The 26,515-nt window shown below is 38.6% G+C and overlaps 1 protein-coding gene across 2 annotated transcripts in view; it reads right to left on the minus strand.

The window, feature by feature from the left end:
* The window catches only part of LOC149018987 (signal peptide peptidase-like 2), a 109,124-nt gene that overhangs the window by 2,564 nt on the left and 80,045 nt on the right, over window positions 1-26,515 (minus strand). For both annotated transcript variants that reach the window (XM_089153079.1, XM_089153080.1), the window contains one exon: window positions 7,268-7,338. In XM_089153079.1, coding sequence (XP_089009205.1) covers window positions 7,268-7,338 — 71 coding nt within the window. The remainder of the gene's footprint in view (window positions 1-7,267; window positions 7,339-26,515) is intronic.

The raw sequence follows: 26,515 nt of genomic DNA on the forward strand, positions 1-26,515 counted from the left end.
TTCAACAGTCATTCTCCCATCACTGGCAAGGACTGCTGTGAATCCCCACCCCCAGCCGCTATGAAACTTTATGGATTTTCTAGAATATTTTTCATCTCTCTCATTCTCTTTGCATTCATGCCATCTCACCTATTGGTAATCTTTCTTCTTCTTCTCCTTAGATTGAAGCTGTGTTTGATTCATGCCATCACCGGCAGGGTATCCTTCCACCTTTTTGTGGTTAGAGACCTCATTTACTAGAGGGAGCCATGACGACGCCGTGACCCACCAATTACCTAGGAAATCAAAAGGTTTTTCCACCATAGCGTTGCAAACTATTTGAAACCTCGACTAATCTCTCTTGATTGTGGGTTAAGGAAAATTTCTCATCTTGATTGTGCTGAAGGGGCTCATTCAAAAACAAATCTATAGAGCATGAATCGGGAGTTAGGAAGAAGAAGGGGGAGTGGCATTATCCCCTGAGGAAATCTGATTCAGTGAACTAGTTCAACCCCTTTTGGACAAGCAAAAACACTTGGTTATCAGAAGCTGATACATACAAATACATTAGAAGCAAAAACCTAAGATTTTAAGATTCTACTATTCTAGAGGACTCAAGCAGAACTGAGAAAATGCTCCGAATTTTCAAATCACTTGAAAGCAAAAACCCTAGTAAGGGTTAAGAGCCCAGCAAAGTTTTTAGCTCAACAAATAGGGCGAGGTAGTTCATAGGAAAGGTGGTTAGGTTGTGTTGTTCAGAGGTTTTCCAGCAGAGCCAATGGATTTTTTCCCCCTTTTTTTTTAGTTGGTAGGTTGTTGTAGGTGGTTTTCGACAGTGGGGCGGTGGTGGGTGATTTCTGGCAGGGTGAAGGAAGAAGAAGATTGACAAAAAAAATCCCTTCGCCAACCTGTATGTGTATGGTTATTTGAAAATAGGTATGATTCTCTAAAAATATACATGATATATGTCTTGTATGTTAAATTTATTCCATCACCATACAAGGCATATATCATGTAAAATTTTTAAATTTCATGCATAGGAAAATACATTTTTTCACATCCGCAAATAAATAATCCACTTTGCGAAAAGCTTTTCGATAGCGTGAGTTTGTAGATTGGCTTATGGCGTTCGACATATTTTATTTCTATACCCATCTGTTCTAACATGCATTTTGAAAAAATCATGTTTGAAGAAGAATGGTTACCTCTGAGATGAAAAACTGCAAGATTTGACTAAAAATGCCGCTAGATCCAAGCAATGCATGCATTTGTCGGCAAGAACTATGCAAGACACACAAAAGATGATGAAGATCAACTCAAACAGGCAAAAACCAGAGTTGGAATGAGATTTCTCACTCTGAGGAGATGGGTCAAAATTTTGCTCGTTGCCTCTCTCCGTCTTAAAAAAGGTAAAGCTGGTTGAAATTTAGACTTCTCATGTTGGTTCAATTTTGTTTCGGTCTACACTGAGATAGTGAAATTTCAAAATTTTGCGAAATTTTATACTATGGTAGTATGGTTGTACCTAACACCCAATAGGTAATTTTATTTCATATGTTGCACTGTCCAACTCTTTTTGTTGTTGTGTTACCAATGGCATCTCATTCTGTTCCTAAATCCATTATTGAGGCCTTATCTAATCTTGGCTAGAGGACAGTTAAGGAGGAAGGCCTTAGATAATAATTAGACTTGGGATCTTGTGTTTTTACTGTAAGGTAAGATTGCTTTTGGCTGTCACTGGGTGCTTGTTGTGAAGTTGAACCTTGATGGCTCCCTAGCTTGGTTGAAAAGGGGTATACCCAAGTCCAGAGTTTAAAGTATCGGCCAATACATATCGGCATTGCAGGCTTGCAATATGATACAGGCCGATAAGTCTCTAGAAATTTATTTTTCCTAAGTGTTTCCTACGTCTCTCAATGTGTTTGCTGCTACATTGACGATATGAGACAATTAGGACATCTCTTTTTAAAGAAATCAACTTAATATAAATGCAAACAAAGTGATATATGTTGATATGGTACCAGACAATATGGTTTGAAACGATACGACACTGCAAGACGTACCGTTATTATTTTCCTTAAAAGATTAAATTTATTTAAAGATACGTATTGACAATATTGCATGTATCAAAGTGATACATGTCGATACAATCAGTATGTATCTAACTACATCTAAAGAGGGGAAAGAAAGGGTTTCTTCAGGCATGAGTTGCAAGAGGGCAAAGAAGGGTTTCTCGTTTCACATTTTTTGCTCAATCCTCTTCCACTGTTTTTGCATTTAAACCTCTGTATCCAGTCTCTGGCTCATATCTATCTCAAGGTCAAGCCCAGGTCTGATCCTCTTCCTTTGCTCTTTGTTGTTCCTTCGCGATTTGATACAGAGTGAACATTAATGAAGCCATTCTCTCTTTTCTATGACTGCTATTGCTCTGTTCTGGAGTTTGTGAGTGGTAAAATTGAATCAAGTGTGGTGTGTGTGGTCGGTAGAGTACTCTGCTGTTTAGCTGGGATGTTGGGGGCTTAAGAATAAGTAAGAGGATTGGAATTAAAACTGAAGCTTGAAAGGTTCCTTAAAGTGAAAAAAGAGAAAATTTAGGAAGCAAAGTATGGTTGATGGGCAGAAGACTTCAACTGGGAGATAGAACCTACAGTTCAAAGAAGGCTGAAGTCCATTTCAGCAAGGAAAGCTAAGGTGCTGGTGGGTTAATTCAGTTTAGCCAAGTGCAGAGGAAAGCCAATATTGCTGCTAATTGGATGTCAAAGACACCTGCAATAGTGGGTAACACTTTGATCTTCTACCCTGGACCCCCTTCGGGGGTTGGATGAGGTCTTGCGGGCAGAGTTTACTGGATGTCCAGTTGATATAGTGTAGTTTTTTTTTTCCTTTGGGTCTATGGAGCCGTTTATGTACCCAAAAAAAAAAAGTGTGCCTACTAATTAAGCTCAGTAGTTCACTATCAAGCCTTACAGACTAAAGTTCAATCTCTGCAAATTGGACATGGGTTTCTTGGAAGAATATGGGTATCTCATGGCCATGTTGATCTTGGAATTCCCCTTTTCTGGTGATGTTTTTATCAACAAAAGCTGCTCTTAATCATGTAATGAGTAGCAGGGTATTTGTGGTTTACACACAAGCAGTTGCTCCTACTTGCACACATAGCTTATTTGCTTGGAAAGTACACCTCTTTCTCAAACTGTTCCTCTGAATCTCTCAGAAGATTATAGAGTTAGATCACAGCAAAAGATTCGTTTCATGAATAAAATCTGATCCTAAGAGGTATTATGTCTCCTTGGTGTTTTCAAAATACACATGTTTAAGTAATAGGCGTATGATAAAATGATTATTTATTAGCTATTTCTGTAGCTTTTTTTTTAGATTAGACTATTTCCATATGTAATTTGATAATTTCCATTCCATTCTGCACCCATCGCGTATCTGAGATATGATACATTACAAACCAAAACGTCTTACAATCACCTGACCGATACATAACTGATACGTGATACTTCGAACATTGCTCAAGTCTATAGGGTTGACCAACTGGACAATTCTTCTCGTGCTGGGAAGCTTGCTTCTATTCAGGTTTTGATACCATTGGCTAGTTCACATCATTTGCAGGTTTATGAGCTGGATGTGAAGAATGCTTCTCTTTATGGTGACCCTGAATAAAGTGGTGTATATGGAATAACCTCCTAGGCTGGTTGCTCAGGGGGAATGTGGATTAGCTTGAAGGTTGTATGGTATGCAACTACTGTCTAGGTTTTGGTTGGTGAGTTTACTAGCAGTTCTAAAATTTAGGCTGTTATATTGTGAAAATCTGTTTTCTATAAAGAAGGGTAGAAATATTTTGGTGGTGTATATAGATGATATAGTTGTTACAAGAGATGGTGTTGGTGTTAAGACAGTTGAATAAACATTTGCAACAGCAATTTGAAACCAAAGACCGTGGAAAGTTGAAATACACTTTGGGGATTGAAGTTGCTTGGTCAAGCGACGGTATTTGTCCTTCTCAGAAGAAGTACGTTTTCGATTTACTTACAGAAACTGGTAGGATGGGTTTTAAACCATTGAATGCGTCTAATCCAAATTGAACTGTGAGATTGGTGGCTGATGATGATTTATTGAGTGATCCTGAGAAGTTGGTGGGTAAGCTGAATAATCTAACAGTTAAGCAACAAGATGTTGCCTTTCCCACTAGGATAGTGAGTCAGCTTTTGTCCTCTCCAAGGGCACCACACTGGAATGCTGTTATTACTTATTAGAACTTTGCAGTATAAAAGAATGCTCTAAGGCACGGTCTTTTGTATTCTGATGGCTGACCATGGACATACTCATGTTTTTTCCTGATGTAGATTGGGCTGGTCTTCAATTGACAAGAGGTCTATCATTGGTTACAGTATTTCCATTAGGGGGATCTTATATATTGGAAAAGCAAGAACAGACAGAGGTGGCCAGGTTGAGTGCTGAATTTGAGTATCAAGCGATGGCTCATGTTACCTGTGAATTCTTGTGGCTTGATGAGCACATTTATGTGTGAAATCTTAGGGCATAAAGCATGCATTTTACACACTTAGAGTGGAGCTACCTTGGGTTTTATGTTGTTTTTGCAGATTTTATGAATTTTTAGGACTTGAGCGAATATCTGGAGTTTTGGGTATTAAACATGCAAATTTTACACGTCAAGAGATCCGTTCAAATTCTGAAGTGCGAAAGTGGGCCTGATTTGGAGCATGATGAGCTAGAGATACAATTATGGGCCAACTCCAAAATATCTTGTAAAATTAGATTAGGATTTTTATTTTATTTTTCTTTATTGTAATTGAGAATTGTATGGGGCCACAAGTAGTCAAAGACTAGGATTTTCTATTATTTTTAGAAGATTTTATTTTGTTAGATTTTATTTATTTCTCTAATTAGTTTTTTCTCTCTCTTCCCACTTTCTATTATTTTCACTATTTTATTTTATTCTTTTTCCTTAATTAACCCAAAATCGTTTTTGTAAAAGTATATATTTTTTTTCCTTCATTCCTTCTTCCACTCTTTCTCTTTCTTCTCCACCTTCTCTACATGTAACTCAATCTTAAGTTTTATTTTTTTAATTTATTCTTTTTCTCCACTTTCCCTCTTAACGTATTTCTATTTTTTTATTTTATTTTATTTCTCCCCACATTCTCTCTCTCTCTCTCTCTCTCTCTCTCTCTCTCTCTCTTTATTTCTAACGAATTTTGCTCTTTCTTTATTTGTTTTCTTTTTCTATTTTACTCTTTTGTTATTATTATTATTATTATTAGTATTATTATTAGGTATTATTATTTTATTTCTTTGTTTGTAAATTATTACCTCCCTCTTAGGTCTAAGACACACTTGATTTTCTCTTTAGTTTACTTTAGTCTTGCACTTTCTATTCTCTTTAGTTTGCTCTAGGTTTTCTCTAGTTATTTGATTAATTTGTGGGTTCTAGTTTTTTAGATTGAATGTTTAGGAAGATTGAAGTTGTGTAATTTTTCTTTTATGCAAGTGTAATTCCTTTAGTTTTATCAATGTCAAGTTCAAGTTCAAATTCAAGTTTCAAGTTTGAGGATTCGCTTTCTCTCTGGGTCTAAGCAATTGCAGATCTAGTTTATTCTAGATCTGGTTGTTAGGGTTGGTTAAGATTCGAATCGTTTATTCAAGTTTTGTTTGGAAGATGCAAGTAAGTAAGATTCTTCAATAATCTTCTCTCCCCCCTCCATTCCCGCTTCTATCTACCCCTCCAGATTCTTAATTTAGGATTTAAATTTCAGCATTTACTTACTGTTCTCCCTTCCCCTTGGGTCCTTGATCAATGATGCCTACAGTCGTGCCTCTCTTTGGCTAAGGTTTCCATTTTCCTTTTATTGCTTTATTTATTTTTATTGTTTGCATTTTTTTTCCTGTCTTTTATTTATACATTGGTTATGTTTGCTTTATTTTTCGTTTCAATTCGATTGCATTAGATGTATGGATTAGGATTGTTGGTTAGTTTAATTAATTAGTTAACAAAATTTGAATCATTGCACTCTCGCATTGCCATTAAGAAGTTGAATTCTAGGTGGCATATCTCTCTGAGATCAACCATTTAGCTACATGATACTGTGCGCTTGCGGTTATTTTATTTTGCAAACATGGCTGAAGCAGCTCTTAAGTGAGCTTTGTTTTGTTGGGATTGTTTCGATGTGATTGTGTTGTGATAATCAATCAGCTGTCTATATTGCCTCTAATCCTGTGTTCCATGAGAGGACTAAACACATTACAATTAATTGCCATTGTGTTCAAGAGAAGATGCAACAATGGCTTGTTTCTCCTTTGGCAGGGCATCTTGTCATTACATTTTATTTCTTTTTGGTTTGCCTCCTTTGTCTTACTATATTACTGAAGATATAGGGTAGTTCTAATCATGGTTGTCAGAGCATCCACCTAGGCAACTAGGCCCATTTTTGGGTTAAGGTGACCGGGCGTTGCCCTCTCTTGCCTTGCTTCGCCTCGTCGCCCTTGACAACCATGGTTCTAACCATATGGTTGACTCCAGAGTTGCAGCCTTCTCCTTCTTCTCTTCTTTGTGTTCTATTATTCACAAATGGAAACTCATATTCAACTCATTATTCTGGATTCAACCAACCCTATGAGTGATCAATTTGGAAAGCAGGGATAGGAATAGAGGTTGGTAGCTCCTGAAACAATTCAAAAAGGAACCATACAACCTGAACCCAGATACAAGTTATAGACTTTGAATACTATTCACAACAGATGCCGTGACCAAAAAAATCTGAATGAAGCTTCCTGAAAACGAAGAACACACGGCAAAACAGAGTCCATATGATGAGTTCCATATGTATTCCAGATTGTGCGCTCTAGGCCCATCAAGATGTGACTCTAGTTTTCTGCAAATGGATTCTCAAGTTTTCTTGTGTATGAGTTGAAGCTACTAATATGATTATCAGTACATCATCTTGAAATTGGATTCTACAGATGCTTTTTCACAGGGTTTAACTGCTCAAGTAAAGCACGTCAGTATGTTGAAGCTTGTATTAAGTACTGCATGGAACAACAACCTCAGCCTATTCATCCAAAAATAAAACAACCTCAGCCAGGTGAACATGCCATGTTATTTCAACAAAAATGGACATACACAATGCAAGGTAATATCATAATCCTACTTCCTTTAACCAAATCCAGCACAACCATAATTTTTATGACATGGAAGAATAATAGCTATGCCAACGACAAAATGGACACAATAAAGGAAGAAAATTTGATGTAGGAGACGTACCAAATGCATAGCCAATTGTTGCCCAAAGGAAATATCCATTTAACATACCCTTCTTATTTGATCTGTCATATCTGCATTAGTCAATAAAAACAAGAGCATTGACTTAAGAAAGGAGGAAAAACCCTACGGTGATTAGAAAACTTCAGTCACATAGACAAATACTTGTAAGTTTCAATGTTGGCCAATATGAAAAGCTTTTTCTCTTTCAATATGCCATTGGCTATCCCTGTGATTGGGAGATATACACAATTTCTGGATCTCCTTTTCCTGGAAAAACCTGTGACTCTCTTACTTCTCTTCTCTTTTTCTTTTTCTTCTTTGATCTTCCTACTGTTGCTTGGTTTTAGAATTCTAATTTGATCTCTAATCATAAGTTGGCTACTAGTTGCTATTTTTCACCTTCTGGTTTAAGAGTCATCTCAAAGTCCTCTTGTTTGTGGTGAAACCCTAGTTCAAATAAGAAGAACTAGGGTTTTGGTGAAAGTTGGAGTTATATATTGAATCATGTCTGATATCGAGTTACTCTTTTTCTTTTTTCTTTTTTTATCTGCTACTGGTTTCTGTATCGGTCAAGGACTGAAGATGTGACTATTTGAGTTCCCGATCTGCCCCACATATCTTCTTCTTTCAGGGTTTTCTTTTTCAAACTTACTTTGCTGATTCTGCTGATTGTCTTTTACATTCAAGAGGATACTGGGTTGCGATTGTCCATCTAAATGTCTGGTTGCTTGGGGGCCGAATGAGAAAGTTCTCTTAATAGGGTATTAGCTTCTGGTTTCTTCACATTCTACTGGTTTTCTGGTTTTAAACAGTGGTTATCCTGTGATTAGCTGATTTGCTTCTGCGATTTCTGCTTTTCTGTATCGAAATCTGAAAAGATGGTTTCATTGGCATTCTCTATTTCTCCCCTGCCTTGTTCTTGGCAGTGTTGTACCCATCCTTGGTTTCTTTGAGGTCTAGTTCAATTTCCCCTTCCATGGTTTGAGATATTGATCTCGACAGGGATCTCGATCCCTTAAATCGAGATCTCACGAGGTCTCGGTCGAGATCTGGTAAAAAATCCAACCTCAACTTGAGCCAACTCGGGCCCATCGCAGTGGGTAATAGGGCTCAGTTTGGCTGGGACTAGGTATTTTGCCGATTTTAGGCCTTCTGAACATAGTGGTTAGGTTTGTGGCAAACAATTGTACTTAAGAGTTCCAACTTGACCCTAGCTTTCAAACCACAATACGCTGAAGGAGTGAACATGCAGACTTATAAAACATGAAATACACATACATTACTTGATATAAATGAAAATAAAGGTTAAAGTCAAATAATGCATCAAACATATTCAATTGTTCAAAATTTCACACCACAACATCAGTGTACTTATAATTTACACCATGAGATTACAAGAGTAAAATCAATGCGGTAAGTTTGGGAAGAACACTCATCTTGCTTCAAGATTTGATTCAAGATCAATAGATTGTAGATGAGCTAAACACATTGTTGTTGCAACATAAGTAGAGATCCGACCAAGTTTTTCCGGTGAAAAATCTGGCGAAATCACCAAACTAGCAACGAGAAAGAAGCTATGCTGAGATTGTGGTACAAATTTAGACCGAAATGGTCAAAATTTCGACCAAAATATCTGCATTTTCCAAAATCAAACCTACAATATTTCATTTCTTTGCAATGTTTCGGTCGAAATAGATCAAAATTTCGGACCAGTTTCAGTCGATTACTCCTAATAAAATCCTCTATCTCGGTCAAAAGTATCACAAGTTTCGACCTTTATGCTCTGGTTTTGTAGTTTAGGTGTTGACCTTATTTGCTGATTTCTCTTGTATTTGTTGATATCTACCCCATTTCACCCCATTTCCACAACTCCTTTGCCTTCAAAGTCCAAACAACTCTTTTGCTCTCCTTTGCCTTCAAACATCTACTAAGCCACAACAATTATTCATGGCCTAAGCCCAAGCTACAAAGGAAACTCTGAGGTCTAAAGTAATATTAAGGCCTCCATAGGCCCGGGGGCAATGCCTGCCTACCCCCACACCCTCGTGTTTGTTGGCAATAGAATGCGAAGCATGAGCCATACCTAACAGTTCCAAACTTCCCAGTTTTTTATTTTTGTTTTGTTCATGCCTTCGATGAGCCGTCATTTGATCTAGTTGGTCATTGCATTTTGTTGACTTCTTGTATATATAATCATTCTATCAAACAATTCATGTATGCTGATATGATTCTATGCTTGTGCATAATACAATTTGTACTTCTCAAAACTAGTCTATACTTGAATGATAATCATTCTTTCAAACAATTCATGTATGCTGATATGATTCTATGCTTGTACATAATTCAATTTGTACTTCTTGAAACTAGTCATTTGTTAGTATATTTGAATGATAATTTTTCAGTGGTCTTTAGGCAAACTACCAGTTCTATTGTGTTTATTATGCTTTAAATAGGTAGGAGGCAAGAAATTAGATGAAATGGAGGCCATTCAAGCCCCAAAACCAAGGGTTGAAACTATAGCAATCCAATAGTTTTAGAAATCAAAATCAGACGTAAGCTGTAGCTTAGAAGTTAGAACCAGAGGAGAACAAGAGAGATTATACAAAAGAGGGAGGAAAGAGGAGAAGGGGAAGAGATGACTTGCGTATGCAAGGCTCCTCCTCTCCTGCTTACTTTATAGATTAATACTTAGGATTAGTTTAGGATATCTTTCCTAAACTAAAATACAGAAAATAGAAATACAATATTATGAAAAATAGAGAGTTCTCAATTAGAAAACTATCCTACATATGATTTACTTGTTAACCAAGAAAAAAGGAAAAAAAAGAAAAAAGAGGGAATCTATAAAAGGAAAGTAATAGCAGAAATCTTTGCCAATCCAATAACCCCTGACTTCTAACACTCCCCCTTAAGCTGGAGCATATAAATCACCCATGCCCAACTTGCAACACCCGTTCTTGAAAGTAGGTTCAAAGAATGACTTGGTAAGATGTCACCTAGTTGCTCACTTATATGAACAAAGGGAGTAGCAATCTTCTTTTCGAGAACAGAATCTCGAACAAAATGGTAATCAACTTCGATAGGATTGCTAGCAATATAGATTGCAGCTTGATTATCACAAAACATATTCATGGGTTAAGTGATTGGCAGCCCCAACTCAAGAAGGAAGGATTGGATCCATAACAATTCAGCAGCAGTTTGAGCCATGGCTCTATATTCAGCTTCCGCACTTGATCGTGCGATATTAGTTTGTGTTGGGAAATGCCATGTCAGCATTTGCCACATCAGCCTCTATTGGTTTTGATGATAATAAGCATGAATTACAAATGGCTATATTGAGTTATGATGTTTTAGTTCAAGATGAGAACAAGTGGACCAACTCCAAGTCAAAGCCATATGCAATCAAAGCCAAGATCATGCCAAGATAGACATGAAGATGGACATGAAGTCTAAGTCAAGATGACCATGCTAAGATGGACATGAAGACCGTTGCACAAAATCAAGTCGAAGATCAAGTCGAAGATCAAGACTTAGGTTGAATTAGGGCTTAGGACACTCTCGCATACACATTCATGTAAATGCATCAATTATATGTAATTCATATTACTAGAGTGACCTAGGACATGTTAGTGAGGTGTACAATGCTTAGGGTTGACCAAAAAGTCCAAAAACCCAAGCCATGTCCCAGCCCCAACTTAAGCCAGCAAAATAGAGTTCAGACGGACAGCCGTCTGAGCAGACGGATGTCCGTCTGTACTGATAACTCTGTTTCTCAGAAAACAACAGAAGGCCAGACGGATGTCCGTCTGAGCCAGTCCAGGCCAGACGGATGACCGTCTGGGCAGACGGATGTCCGTCTGAGCCAGTCCAGGCCAGACGGATGTCCGTCTGGCCCAGATTTGACTATAACGGCTAGTTTAAAGAGAATATCCTCTACAGCTGTTTGCAACGGATACTTTTGAGACGGATGACCGTCTGACCAGACGGACGTCCGTCTGGGCTGAAAAGCAGGACAAAAATGTGTCCGTTTTCTATCCGTTGGGGATTGGGTTTTGGCACTCAAAGGTGCTCTATATAAACCCAATTCACCTCATTTGAGAGTAACAACACTCACACTTGATCACCCACTCCCCAAGTGATCCTAAAGCTCTCAAATTGCAAGAAAGCCTTGTGCTTTGCCTTTCACCTTCTCTCCAACCTTGAAGAACATACCAAGGTGTTAAAGTAAGCTTGTGGAAGTCAAGCTTGAGGTGATTGAAGGCTTTGGTGGTGCATGCATTTCATATCTTGAGCACACACACACAAGAGGTAAAGTGTCACACCTCTTGTTAAGGTAACATCCTTCTCTTGTAACTATTTTCAATTCTAGTCTAGGTAGATTAGAATTGGTTTTGGGTACTCTTGCCCGTGAACAAAGATTGGTTGGGTGCTCTTGCCCGTGAACAAAGATTGAAGAGGGTGCTCTTGCCCTAAGATAAACAAAGATTGTAAAGGGTGCTCTTGCCCCGTAACAAAGATTGCAAAGGGTTTGATCTCTACCCATTGTATTGAAAGAGAATCACTAGTGGAATACTCTCTTAAGGCCAAGAGAGGAGTGGACGTAGACTTGCAAAGTCGAACCACTATAAAATACTTGTCTTGTGGTTGATTGCATTGTTTAATTTCATTTGGATTTTCAATTTACTTTGTATTTCCGCACAAACCGAAAAATTGGGACAATCCACTAGTTGCAACCTAATCACCCCCCCTCTAGGTTGCACCAACAATTGGTATCAGAGCAGGAGCTCAAATTAAGATTGAAATCAATCTTTAAAAGAGTCAAAGATCATGGCCTTTCCTTTTTATGAAGTTCCTTCAAGAACCGAAGGTCTTAACACCTCTAGACCTCCATACTTTGATAGAGAAGACTTTGCCTATTAGAAAAATAGGTTTGAAGACTTTGTGTGTGCACATGATATCGATGTGTGGAATGTCATAACATGTGAACCAAATGAGGTTCTCAAAACAGATGAACATGGCCATAAGGTACTCAAACTTAGAGCCGAGTGGACTTCAACCGACAAGGTCAAAATTCAACTAAACCACAAAGCAAAAATGTTTTTGCAATGTGCGTTAAGTGAAAAAGTCTACAATAGATGTGGCATTTGCAAAAGTGCCAAAGAAATTTTTGATAAGTTGGTAGTCACATATGAAGGGACTGATCATATCAAAAGGATGAACCTAGACATCTACATGCTTCAATATGAAGAGTTTAAAATGTTAGATTATGAGGATATTACTTCTCTATTTAGTAGATTTACTAACATTGTGAACAAGTTGTATAGCCTTGGGAAAGAATTGGCAAATGAAGACGTAACTAGAAGAATTCTTAGAGCTCTTCCACCATCATGGAGACCCAAAAGGACAGTAATTCAAGAAGCGGGGAATTTGTCTAAAATTACCATTGATGAACTAATGGGATCTTTGCTAGCTCATGAAGCGGAGCTTGAAGAAGACAAGCAAGCAAGCGTGCAGCAGGATCGAAGGAAGAGGTCCATAGCTCTAAAGAGTGCCACCGAGGAAGAAGAAGAAAGTGAGAGTGAAGAAGAAGACTTGGACAGTGAGCTCTACCAAATCGCCAAAGAGTTCAAGAGACTTCTCAAAAAGAAAAGAGGGAAGTATCTTCACAAAGGAGAATCCTCTAAGGAGCACAAAGGTAAAGATCCTTCTAAGAAAAAAGGTTATGTTTCTAATGTCACTTGTAACAAGTGTAGGAAACCAGGCCACATCAAGTCCGAGTGCCCGTATATGGCTAACATATCCTACAACACAAGTGAGGAGGAAGAAGAGGAGTCCAAGGAAGAAAGAATCAACTTGGGTCTAATGGCAAAGTCCATGGAAGAACAAGAAGACCTTGAGGTAAATTCTTTCCATAATCCTAATTCCATTAGCAATAATGATAACGGATTAATAAATGATATTGATAGGGACAACTCATTTGGAGTATTGTTCAAAATTATTAAGGACCCTGAAAAAGGGTATTAAGAAAGAGTATGTCATTCTCTTTCCTTTTATGCATTCATGTAGGGGGAGAGTGCATATGTGAGGGAGAGAAGTTGTTAACTTATGCATTAATTTAGGGGGAGCATAAGTTAAGAAGGAAGAATTATTTGAGGGGGAGCACTTCATGCTCTTCATGCTTGTGTCAATGACAAAGGGAGAGTTAATTGAGGGAGAGCATTTCATGCATTATTTTTGTTGATAACAAAGGGGGAGAGTTATTTGCGGAGAAGCATCTCCTATATTTTGTTGATAACAAAAGGGGGAGAAAACTTCTATAAATTATATAATTTTGAATTAGATAATTCATTAGCTCCTATATTGTTTGTTGATGACAAAAGGGGGAGAAAACCGCATGAATGAATTAGATAATAATTCATGGGAAAACATGTCATAACATGCATATGAATAAGCATCGACTGCTATTAATGATCATTCATATTTTCCCTCATTCATGTGTTTGTCATCATCAAAAAGGGGGAGATTGTTGGAAAATGCCATGTCAGCATTTTGCCACATCGGCCACCATTGGTTTTGATGATAACAAACATGAAACTTGAATTCACCATGGAAAAACATGAAAATAACATGCATATGAATGAGTGTTTATTTGCTATTAATTATCATTCATATTTTCCAATCATTCATGTGTTTATCATCATCAAAAAGGGGGAGATTGTTGGGAAATGCCATGTCAGCATTTGCCACATCAGCCTCTATTGGTTTTGATGATAATAAGCATGAATTACAAATGGCTATATTGAGTTATGATGTTTTAGTTCAAGATGAGAACAAGTGGACCAACTCCAAGTCAAAGCCATATGCAAGTCAAAGCCAAGATCATGCCAAGATAGACATGAAGATGGACATGAAGTCTAAGTCAAGATGACCATGCTAAGATGGACATGAAGACCATTGCACAAAATCAAGTCGAAGATCAAGTCGAAGATCAAGACTTAGGTTGAATTAGGGCTTAGGACACTCTCGCATACACATTCATGTAAATGCATCAATTATATGTAATTCATATTACTAGAGTGACCTAGGACATGTTAGTGAGGTGTACAATGCTTAGGGTTGACCAAAAAGTCCAAAAACCCAAGCCATGTCCCAGCCCCAACTTAAGCCAGCAAAATAGAGTTCAGACGGATGTCCGTCTGTATTGATAACTCTGTTTCTCAGAAAACAACAGAAGGCTAGACGGAATTTCCGTCTGGCAGACGGAATTTCCGTCTGGCAGACGGATGTCCGTCTGAGCCCGTCCGAGCTAGAAGGATGACCGTCTGGGCAGACGGATGTCCGTCTGAGCCAGTCCAGGCCAGACGGATGTCCGTCTGCGCAGACGCCAGACGGACGTCCGTCTGGCCCAGATTTGACTATAACGGCTAGTTTAAAGAGAATATCCTCTACAGCTGTTTGCAACGGATACTTTTGAGACGGATGACCGTCGACCGGACGGACGTCCGTCCTGGGGCTGAAAACGGGAACAAAAATGTGTCCGTTTTCTATCCGTTGGGGATTGGGTTTTGGCACTCAAAGGTGCTCTATATAAACCCAATTCACCTCATTTGAGAGTAACAACACTCACACTTGATCACCCACTCCCAAGTGATCCTAAAGCTCTCAAATTGCAAGAAAGCCTTGTGCTTTGCCTTTCACCTTCTCCCCAACCTTGAAGAACATACCAAGGTGTTAAAGTAAGCTTGTGGAAGTCAAGCTTGAGGTGATTGAAGGCTTTGGTGGTGCATGCATTTCATATCTTGAGCATACAACTCTTATTGCATCACACACACACAAGAGGTAAAGTGTCACACCTCTTGTTAAGGTAACATCCTTCTCTTGTAACTGTTTTCAATTCTAGTCTAGGTAGATTAGAATTGGTTTTGGGTACTCTTGCCCGTGAACAAAGATTGGTTGGGTGCTCTTGCCCGTGAACAAAGATTGAAGAGGGTGCTCTTGCCCTAAGATAAACAAAGATTGTAAAGGGTGCTCTTGCCCCGTAACAAAGATTGTAAAGGGTTTGATCTCTACCCATTGTATTGAAAGAGAATCACTAGTGGAATACTCTCTTAAGGCCAAGAGAGGAGTGGACGTAGACTTGCAAAGTCGAACCACTATAAAATACTTGTCTTGTGGTTGATTGCATTGTTTAATTTCATTTGGATTTTCAATTTACTTTGTATTTCCGCACAAACCGAAAAATTGGGACAATCCACTAGTTGCAACCTAATCACCCCCCCTCTAGGTTGCACCAACAGTTTGCTTTTTGCTTCACCAAGTGACAAGGTTAGCGCACCCACAAATGAACAATAGCCAGTAGTAGATTGTCGATCACCATCTGCTCCTGCCCAATTAGCATCAGAATACCTAATGATGTCAATATGATGATGAGGACGATAAATGAGCCCCTTTCCTAGAGTATCTAAGATATCACAAGATGCGACATACAGCTTTCCAATGGATCTTCTTGGGAGAATGCATAAACTGACTCATAACTCCCACAACAAAGGATATGTCTAGTCTAGCAACAGTAAGATATATAAGCTTGCCCACAAGTTGTCTATACTGATTTGGTTTGTCAAAATCTTCACTATCAATAGAGCCAAATTTCTGATGAGGATCCACTAGAGTATCTATAGGTTTAGCTGGAAGAAACCCTGTATCAGCCAGAAAATCAATGACATGTTTCCTATGGGACAAATTAATACCTTTCTCGATTTGGAATACCTCGATTCCCAAAAAATAGCGAAGTAAACCCAAATCCTTCATTCGGAAGTGCTGATACAGATAGGTTTGAACTTTAACTATACCAGTAGAATCATTGCCAGATATGATTATATCATCCACATATGCGACCAAAATTATCACCTTAAAAGCCTCATGTCGAACAAAGACAGAGTGGTCAGAGTAACATTGTGAAAAACCATAATGAGTAACAATGGAGCCAAACTTGTCAAACTACAGCCATGGATATTGTTTAAGCCTATATATGGCTTTGTGAAGCTTGCAAACTTTCCTTGACACCTCCCCCTTGAGCAACATATCTAGGAGATTGCTCCATAGACACTTATTCTTCAAGATCACTATAAAGAAAGGCATTCTTCACATTGAATTGGTATAGGGGCCTATCAAGATTTGCAACTAAAGAGATAATGGTGCAGATAGAATTGAGTCTAGCGACTAGGGAAAATGTCTCAAAATGTTGAGAAAGTTGATTGTAGTAGAAAGGCTTTATTGATCAATGTGCTCCCAAGCCTCTTTATTTATAATAAAGTGGAAAGTACAATATTACACAAAACCCTTACTTGGGCAACAAGAAATAACAACCTAAATAAATAGACCAACCCACTAATAGAACCAAACTAACCAACAGTCCCCCTCAAGTTGAGGTATAGATGTTAGTCATGCCCAATTTGCCTACAATAGGGAGGAAGTCTCCTTTCTTCAAACCCTTGGTGAAAATATCAACAACTTGATCTCTACATCTCACAAAAGGCATGCAGACTAGCCCTTGTTCCAGCTTTCCTTTGACAAAAAATCTGTTAATCTCAATGTGCTTAGTCGATCATGTTGCAAAGGATTATTAACAATATTAATTGCAACCTTGTTTTCACAATACAACATCATGGGGCTTGGGGTTTGAACTCCAATGTCTTCTAGTAGACCCTTCAGTCACAACAACTCACAAACCCCATGAACTATATCTCCATATTCAGCTTTTGTACTGGATAAGGCTACCACATTTTGTTTCTTACTCCTCTAAGTAACTAGGCTACCTCCAACGAAGGTACAATAACTTAAAATAGACTTCTTGTCAAGAGACCCAATCCATTCTGTATCAGTATATGTCTACCTTTAGATTATTCGTGGGTGACTAAAGTATCTCTCTTCCAGGAGGTCCTTAAACACTACAGTGCTCTGGTAATGGCCTTCATATGAGATGAATACGGATCATGCATGAACTGGCTCACTAGTCCCACGACATACTAGCCTTTGATAACTTCCTTGGTCCAATGGTATATACCTATCAATTGCTTTACACCCCAGCATTCCCACTTCAGATAATAAATCTAAAACATACTTCCTCTGAGATAGGTATATACCCTTCTTTGATCGGGCCACCTCAATTTCTATGAAGTACTGTAGCTTCCCTAGGTCTTTAATTTCAAGCTCTTTGCCAAGAAAATCCTTTAGCCTCTGTATTTCCTTACCATCATTCTTTGTAATGACAATATCATCCACATAAACAAGGAGACTTGGTACCTGACTTCTTAATAAACAATGTATAATCAACATTACTTTGCTTGTACCATATAGAGGTTACTGCCTTCTGGAGGTGTCCAAACCAACATATAGGAGATCGTTTCAATCCATAAATAAACCTCTTTAATCAACAAACTTTCCCTGCAGCATTGTCATAGAGAAGCCATGTGGGATCTCTATATAAACTTCTTCCTCCAACTTCTTTTGTTAAAAGGCATTCTTCACATCTAGTTGGTGCAAGTTCTAGTCTTTATTCACATTTACAGACAACAAAACTCTAATAGAATTTAGTTTCGCAACAGGGGCAAAGGTCTCCTGATAATCAATCCTATAGGTTTGGGTAAACTCCTTCGCAACTAGTCTAGCCTTCAACTGATTGACCGATCCATCTATATTCTGTTTAACCCCAAACACCCACTAGTACATATAGCCCATGGGTTTTTTTACCAGGAGGAAGTGTAACCAGCTTCCAAGAACCATTTTTTTTCATTGCTTGCATTTCCTCTACTATGGCTACCTTCCATATTTTATTAGCATAGGCTTCCTGCCAACTCTTAAGAATAGAAACAAATGATAGAGAGGATATAAAAGTATGGTAGGAGTTAGACAAAGAGTCATAGGAAACACACTTAGCTATGGGATGCTAAGTACAAGATGTAACTCCTTTTCTAACAGCAATAGGAAGATCAGAAAAAAGATACGTCAGGGAGAACAGTAGAATATGATTCTGGAGTAGAGATTGATGTGGTAACATGTCAACTATCTCCACCTGCTTTAGCCAATTGTAATTCTTCCTCCACCAAAACTAAAACCTCTAACAACCGAAAACCTAAAAGTCCATCAGTACTAACACTTTAAACCATGCTTTGATACCAGAATTGATGTAGTGGAAACCCTAGAAAATAGGGGACCTACAAAGTGGGCTACTAGACTCTTAGAAAAAAAAAAATTTGTAGCAACTGAAATTTGATTAAGCATGTAAATAAAGACAATTAAAGTAGAGAAAGAAAAACAATTAGTCCTAGCTAATGAACACAACTAAACAAGAATCAACAGGGAAACAAGGGGATGGGGATCTTGACACCGTAACACTAAACTGAATGCAAGAGTATCAAGAAACCTAAAGAAAAATAAAGTTGTACTAGTCAATATCAGATTTCTAACGAAGAATTCAGCAATTAACAAGCAAAGGAAACCTTGGAAGTTTTGTTTTACAGAAACTACTGCAAAAAGGAAGAGATAGAAAACGAGAAATATTAAGGAGAGATTTAATAAAGTTACCTGCTGGTTCTGGCTGCAAACAGGGGTTAAAAAATACCAAGGAACTAAAATAGTAGAAATAAAGAATTTCTGGGCAATGATGAAACACAAGAATGGACAATAGGGTTAGAAAGGAGACATAAAGGAAGGCTGCTGTACAAGAAGTGAGAATAGAGAAGGAGAAAAAGAAAAGAAGTAAAGAAATGGTACGGTAGAGAAAGAAGAGAATTCTGATGGACAGAATAGCAGGGAAAGAGGTAGAAAGAAAAAGAAAGAAAGAAAAGAAAACTGAGAGAAGAATAGAAAGAATTGATATAAAGAAAGAAGAGAGAAGATAGCAAATTTGCTGGACAAAGAAGAAAAAAAGAAGAGAGAAACCTGACTCATGCAAGAGAGAAAGTAGGAGAAGAGAAGAGAACTTACCTGAGAGAGGAAGAAAGTCACGACAAGGTAGATTTGCGAAAGAGAGAGGTTTTTTCTTCTTCTTCTTTTCATTCATTCATGCGACCGTCAATTCTCATACAAGATTTAAATAATAGAAGCTAATCCCTCCCAACCCTACACGCTGAATTCCCAAAATAACCCCAAGTAAAGTAGCAAATCTAACCCAAACCCAAAATAATCCAAAATTGGGCCAAAAATACCCTTAAGCCCAGCTCACAAGGACTCAAACATAACAAAATAAAAAAATCAATTGCAAACTAATACCCAAACCACTAAGACTCAAGAAAATAAAATAACAAACTGCCTATGGGCAGTGCACCTCATCGAACCATAGGACCCTTGGAATCCGATAGCCTCCGAACTCGTCATCCATCCATATAGATGTTGTAGTGAGATGATCTCTATACCGGTGTCGCTGGTAAACTCTGAATTGTCCACTGATGTCCTCATCAACTCTCCCCGACTTTGAAAAATTCACCTCCGGTGAATAAAGGCTCCGGTAGTACTCAAGCCTGTCTGGGTCAAGTCGTTGCAGCTCCTCCATCGTGATCCAAGTGCTTTCGATCTCCAGATGTCCCCGGCACTGAACTAGGAATTTTCTATAACCTCCCTCTCTTGTAGCTGCAACTCTCTCATCAAGGATCTCCTCAACTGCTTTAACTCTATCGTGAAACTTAGGCATAGGTGGAATTGAAGTAGTAGGGAGTGAAGGGTCTTACCAGAAGGGTTATTTTCCCTTTCTTCTTCCTTCGACAGGGAAAAACAAGGATGGAAAATGCAGGTGAGGCAATGGGGTTATATTCTGGTGTTTTAGGTTAGTTCCAGGTTGCAGGTTGAAGAAGAAGAGGAGGTCATGAAGTTCAGGTTTCAGGGAATGGAAAACAAAAAAAAAAAAGGTAGCAGTTATGAGGTTCAGGTTCAGGTTGCAGCAATGGAAGAAGGGATGATGGTTCATGTTGCAGCGATGGGCTTTTGCAATGGTTTTAGGTGGTGGAAGAGGTATGGTTGCAGGCAATGGTTGCTGGAATGGTGAGGTTCAGGTTCAGGTAGCAGCAATGAGCTTTTGCAATGGTTTTAGGGTGGCGGAACTCGGAAGTGGTATGGTTGCTGGAATGGTGTTGCAGGTTGCAATGGAGGAAATGTATGGTTGCAGGCGATGATTGCTAGAGTGGCAGAGTTGCAGAGGTCACAGTGATGGCAGAAGGATGGTGAGGGCAGCCTCAGCGAGGGAGGGAGGGAGGGAGGGAGGGAGGGAGAGAGAGAGAGAGAGAGAGAGAGAGAGAGAGAGAGAGAGAGAATTGAGAGCTTTTTCTCTTTTCTTCCCTAATTGATGTTTTGGCTCTGATGCCATGTTGAGAAAGTCAAATGTGGTAGAAAGGCTTGATTGATCAATGTGATCCCAAGCCCCTTTATTTATAATGAAGTGGAAAGTACAATATTACATAAATACCCTTACTTGGGCAACAAGAAATAACAACCTAAATAACTAAACCAAACCCAATAATAGAACTGAACCAACACACAAAATAATCTACACCAAATGTCTAGGTATAGCCTTTGGCAACTAACTGTGTTTTGAGGCACTCAATGGATCCATCTAGAAGATACTTAATTGTGTATACCCATCAACGATGAACAGCCTCTTTATTAGGTGGCAAATCCACAAAAGACCAAAATTTTCTTGATAATAAAGCATGCATTTTGGCGTTTGTAGCAGCTTTCCACCCATCGTGGGGAAGAGCCTCATGATGGGATTTGGGGACAATGGTAGCAGACAATGAGGACACAAAAGACTGGTGCAAAGGACGGAGATGGTCAATAGAAGCAAAGTTAGCAATGTGTTGGATTCTACTAGGAGTTAAATTAGAGTTTGTATAGGAGATAAATTAGAGTTTGTATTCATGTAAAATTCTATTCCTTGTAATAGTGTACTTTCCAGTTAATTATAAATAGAGGGCTTGAGATCACTGATCCATAAGCCATTCTACCAATATCATGTTTCTCAACATGATATTAGAGCCTAAATTCGATTAGAATCTTCTTCTATTTTTTTTTTCTTCCTCAAATCCATCGCAGGAATTTTCTGCGCAGAAATTTCAGTTCTCTGAAATTTTCTGCACCTATTGTTCAACATGGATTTATCTTTTAAAACACAAAAATGAGGTTTTCCGATGTTTCATGATTTTCATAATATGATTAAAACTCAGTTCAATGCCACTATGAAGATCCTTCGCGGTGACAATGGCATAGAGTATATTGATGGTGAATTTCAGAGATATTTCTTTGACTCTAGCATAATACACCAAACCAGTTGCGTTGATACGGCTGCCCAAAATGGGGTTGCCGAAAGGAAGAATCGACATCTCTTAGAAATAGCCCGTTCCATTATGATTGCTATGAATGTACCTGACCAATACTAGAGTGATGCTATACTCACTGCTTCTTACCTTATGAATATGATGCCCAGTAGGATACTTAGTTTTAAATGTCCTAATGAGATTCTTCAGGGAGCCTCTTCTTTTGTTATTCCCCCAAAGGTCTTTGGATGTATGTGTTATGCTAGAATCATAGCCCACTAGAGTAAGCTGGCTCCCTGCGGCCTACGTTGCATATTTTTGGGGTATTCTGCTACTTAGAAAGAGTACAAATTTTATCATCCTTCTTCCAGGAAAACCATTGTATCAATGGATGTAATTTTTAGTGAGTCTTGCCCTTACTATACACCTCTCCAGGGGGAGAGTCCTAAAGGAGAGGTGTTTTTTCCGACTCTAGATCTTCCTATCACACACCAACACAACTTAAGAGTCCCAAAAGAGTTTCCTGACCAGGGGGAGACTTCGGCCAGTATACCTGAGGACTCTAATCCTCCCCCTTCGTTTTCTGAACCATGTGAAGAACCTAGCCAGGGAGAGACCACTCTTGTGAGACACACTCTTGGGGTCTTTCAAAACCAGATTGACCAGAATAAGGAGGTGCAGACTTATCCGAGGAAGAATTACAACTGGCTAAAGCAGGTGGAGAAAGGTGATACGTTACCACTTCGTCTCCTGCTCCAGAATCAGATTCTGCTGTTCCCCTTAAGGTATCTTTTTTTTGATCTTCCTATTGCTGTTAGAAAAGGGGTCAGATCTTGTACTCAACATCCCATAGCTAAATATGTTTCTTATAACTCTTTGTTTGACTCCTACCGTGCTTTTATATCCTCTCTGTCATCTGTATATGTTCCTAAAAGTTGGCAGGAAGCCTATGCTGATAAGAGATGGAAGGCAGCTATGGTAGAAGAAATGCAGGCAATGAAGAAAAATGACACTTGGGAGCTGGTTACACTTCCTCCAGGAAAAAAACCAGTGGGCTGCAAATGGGTATTTGTGGTTAAACAAAATATGGATGGATCAGCCAACAAGTTGAAAGCTAGACTAGTTGCAAAGGGGTTTACCCAGACCTATGGGATTGATTATCAGGAGACCTTTGCCCCTATTGCAAAACTAAACATTGTCAGAGTCTTGTTGTCTATAGCTGTGAACAAAGACTGGAACTTGCACCAACTAGACGTAAATAATGCCTTCATACATGGGGAGTTAGCAGAAGAAGTCTATATGGAAATCCCACATGGTTTCTCCAATGACAATATTGCAGGGAAAGTTTGTCAGTTGAAGAGGTCAATTTATGGGTTAAAACAATCCTTTAGATGCTGGTTTGGACGCCTTCTAAAGGCAATGACTTTTATTGGGTACAAGCAAAGCAATGCTGATCATACACTATTTGTCAAGAAGTCAGGTACTAACATCACACTTCTCATTGTCTATGTAGATGATATTGTCATAATAGGGAACGATGGTGAAGAAATTCAAAAGTTGAAGGACTTTCTTGGCAAAGAATTTGAAATTAAAGATTTAGGGAAGTTACAGTATTTCTTAGGGATTGAGGTGGCTCGATCAAAGAAAGGTATATTTCTATCCCAAAGAAAGTATGTCCTAGATCTATTATCAGAAGTGGGAATGTTGGGGGTGTAAAGCAGTTGATACCCCTATTGAAGCTGGAGCTAAACTTAAAGAAGAAAAGGGAGAACCAGTGGACAAAGGAAGATACCAAAGGCTGGTAGGGAAGCTTATTTACTTGTCCCACACCAGGCCAGACATCGCTTATACTGTAGGGATAGTGAGCCAATTCATGCATGATCCATATTTAGCTCATATGAAGGCTGTTACCAGAATACTACAATATTTGAAGGGAACTCATGGAAAAGGAATACTTCAGTCACCCACTGATAATCTAGAAGTAGAAGCATACACTGATGCAGATTGGGCTAGATCTCCAGGGAGGAAGTCAAATTCAGGTTACTGTACCTTTGTTGGAGGTAATCTAGTTACTTGGAGAAGTAAGAAACAGAATGTGGTAGCTTTATCTAGTACCGAAGCTGAATATAGAGCTATGGTTTGTGGAGTTTGTGAGCTACTATGGTTGAAAGGCTTGCTGCAAGATATTGGAGTCCAAGTTCCAAACCCTATGATGTTATATTGTGACAACAAGGCTGCTATTAGTATTGTTAATAATCCGGTGCAACATGATCGAACTAAGCACATTGAAATTGACAGGTTTTTTGTCAAAGGAAAGTTGGAACAAGGGCTTATTTGCATGCCTTCTGTAAGATCTGGAGACCAAGTAGAAGATGTTTTCACTAAGGGTTTGAAAGAAAGAAATTTCCTTCCTATTGTAAGCAAGTTGGGCATGACTAATATCTATGCCTCAACTTGAGGGGGAGTGTTGGATTCTACTAGGAGTTAAATTAGAGTTTGTATAGGAGTTAAATTAGAGTTTCCATTCATGTAAAATTCTATTCCTTATAATAGTGTATTTTCCACTTAATTATAAATAGGGGGCTTGAGATCATTGATCCATAAGCCATTCTACCAATTTCGTGTTTCTCAACACAATGGGATAAACAAGGGATGTTGTCAACATGGTGGGAGATCTCGCGAGATCTCGGCGAGATCTCGCGAGATATCTCGGTTTTTTCATAAACCGAGACGAGATCAAGGGCGAGATCTGTGAGATGGGATATCTCGCTCGAGATCTCGCCATATCTTGCCATATCTCGCTATATCTCGCCATATCTCGCCATATCTCGCCATATCTCGCCCCAAATCTCGCCATATCTCACTGGAACTCTCAATTTTTACCAAATTTTTTGTAGATTTCAGCCAAAGTTTCACTTGCAACTACTCTTAGCACATCTACAACATCAAAGAAAGCTCAATCATCCTCTACTTGTCTTATGAACTTATGTGTTAATGACTTATATAAAACTTCTAACGGTTGTATACTTTTATCATTCTATTCTTGAAAGTTAAGATTGTAATACTCATATGAATGTTATCTTGATGACATTGAAGTTATTTGATGTATTTGATACACATGATTTTCATTTATATGCCTTAAGGTTTTATATTACATGTTATATAACCTTGCATTCTCTAATCCTATAGCATTTCTGTTTCACAATATGGGTAGACTTAGAAATCATACTTAGGGCTGTTTTCTCACAAATCCAAGCCCACTAGTGTGTTCAAAAGGCATCAAATAGGCTAAAAACCAAGTTTTAGCCTAACTGGGACCTTAAAACCCACCGAGATGGGCTACCGAGTTGACGCCCAAAAAATGGCATATCTCGACCGAGATCTCGCCGAGATGGTCGAGATCTCCCACCATGGTTGTCAAAGTACAAGAGCATTTACCTTCGTGAAGAGCGACTGGTAAGTCAGTAGGATCTGTAGAAGTAGAGTACAGATCAGGAAGAGCTTGAGATGGTACAAGAGTAGTTGGTGGCATTGGAGGATCTTATAGTTTGCTGCCGCTGTTGATACACAATCACACTGGCCTATCTTCAGTAGTAGGCACAATAGGAAGCACAGGAGTTTTGAGGTACTCCATTGTGGAAAACCATAGACAAATCATCCGGGAGAGGAATAAAAAGGAGTATACTCAAAGAAGGTAACATCAACACTCAAAAAATGATGATTTAAAATTGGGTCAAAGCAGCGGTAAACTTTTTGTGTGTGAGAATATCCAAGAAATATACACTTTGTTGCACAAGGAGAAAGTTTATCAAACCCAAATTGCAAAATATGTACAAAACAAACACACCTAAAAACATGTGGTGGAAGGGAAAAAAAAGGGGTGTTAGGATGCAAAATAGAAAATGGTATTCTATTACTCAACACAAATGAAGGCATGTGATTAATCAAAAAACATGCAGTAAGAATTGCATCACACTAATAATTCTTTGCTTTCATATGAAACATAAGACAATGAGCAATGTCCAGAAGTTGTCTGTTCTTATGTTCAGCTACCCATTTTGTTGGGGGGGGGGGGGGGGTGTAAGAATAGCTAGTTTGATGTATCATGCCCTTAGATGAACAAAAATTGAACTTATCAGCTTGAACATATTCTAGGGCATTATCAGATCAGAAGATTTTAATAGAAGCATTAAATTGGGTTCTTATTCAATTATAAAAGCTATGAAAAACATTAACAAACTCTGATCGATCATTTAATAAATACACCCATGTCAAATGAGGATGATCACCTGCAAAACTCACGAAGTAACAACGCCTAGCCTGTTTTTTACTCCACAAGGACCCCAAATATCAAAATGTTCTAAGGAAAATAAAGATGAGCCACAAGGTGTACTACTAAAGGGAGTATTCAAGGATTTGGGAGCACTAAAGGTGCCCTCACTTTCCTAATTTGCATGCTTCACATTGAAGAGAACAAGTAGACTGACAACCGGAATCAGAAGTTTTAATTTGGATGAGGGATGACCAAAACGGAAATGCCACTGAAGTGGAGTGATATGTATTGAGGCAGCAGCAACAGTAGAAGGTCCTGTAGTGTAAAGTAGTACAGATCGTTCCATTCAAGCTCTCCACCAGTCATCCTCCTCGTCTCTAGATCTTGAAAAACACAATAAGAAGAGGGAAAAAAAGCGATAGAGAAATTAAGGGTCTTGTTGAGTTGATATGTATTGAGGCAGCAGCAACAGTAGAAGGTCCTGAAGTGGAGTGATATGTATTGAGGCAGCAGCAACAGTAGAAGGTCCTGTAGTGTAAAGTAGTACAGATCGTTCCATTCAAGCTCTCCACCAGTCATCCTCCTCGTCTCTAGATCTTGAAAAACACAATAAGAAGAGGGAAAAAAAGCGATAGAGAAATTAAGGGTCTTGTTGAGTTGGCTAATGGAAAG

Source organism: Hakea prostrata, chromosome 4 (genome assembly GCF_041222555.1).
Source record: "Hakea prostrata isolate BN-2017 chromosome 4, UWA_Hpros_2, whole genome shotgun sequence".
NCBI classification, from domain to species: domain Eukaryota; kingdom Viridiplantae; phylum Streptophyta; class Magnoliopsida; order Proteales; family Proteaceae; genus Hakea; species Hakea prostrata.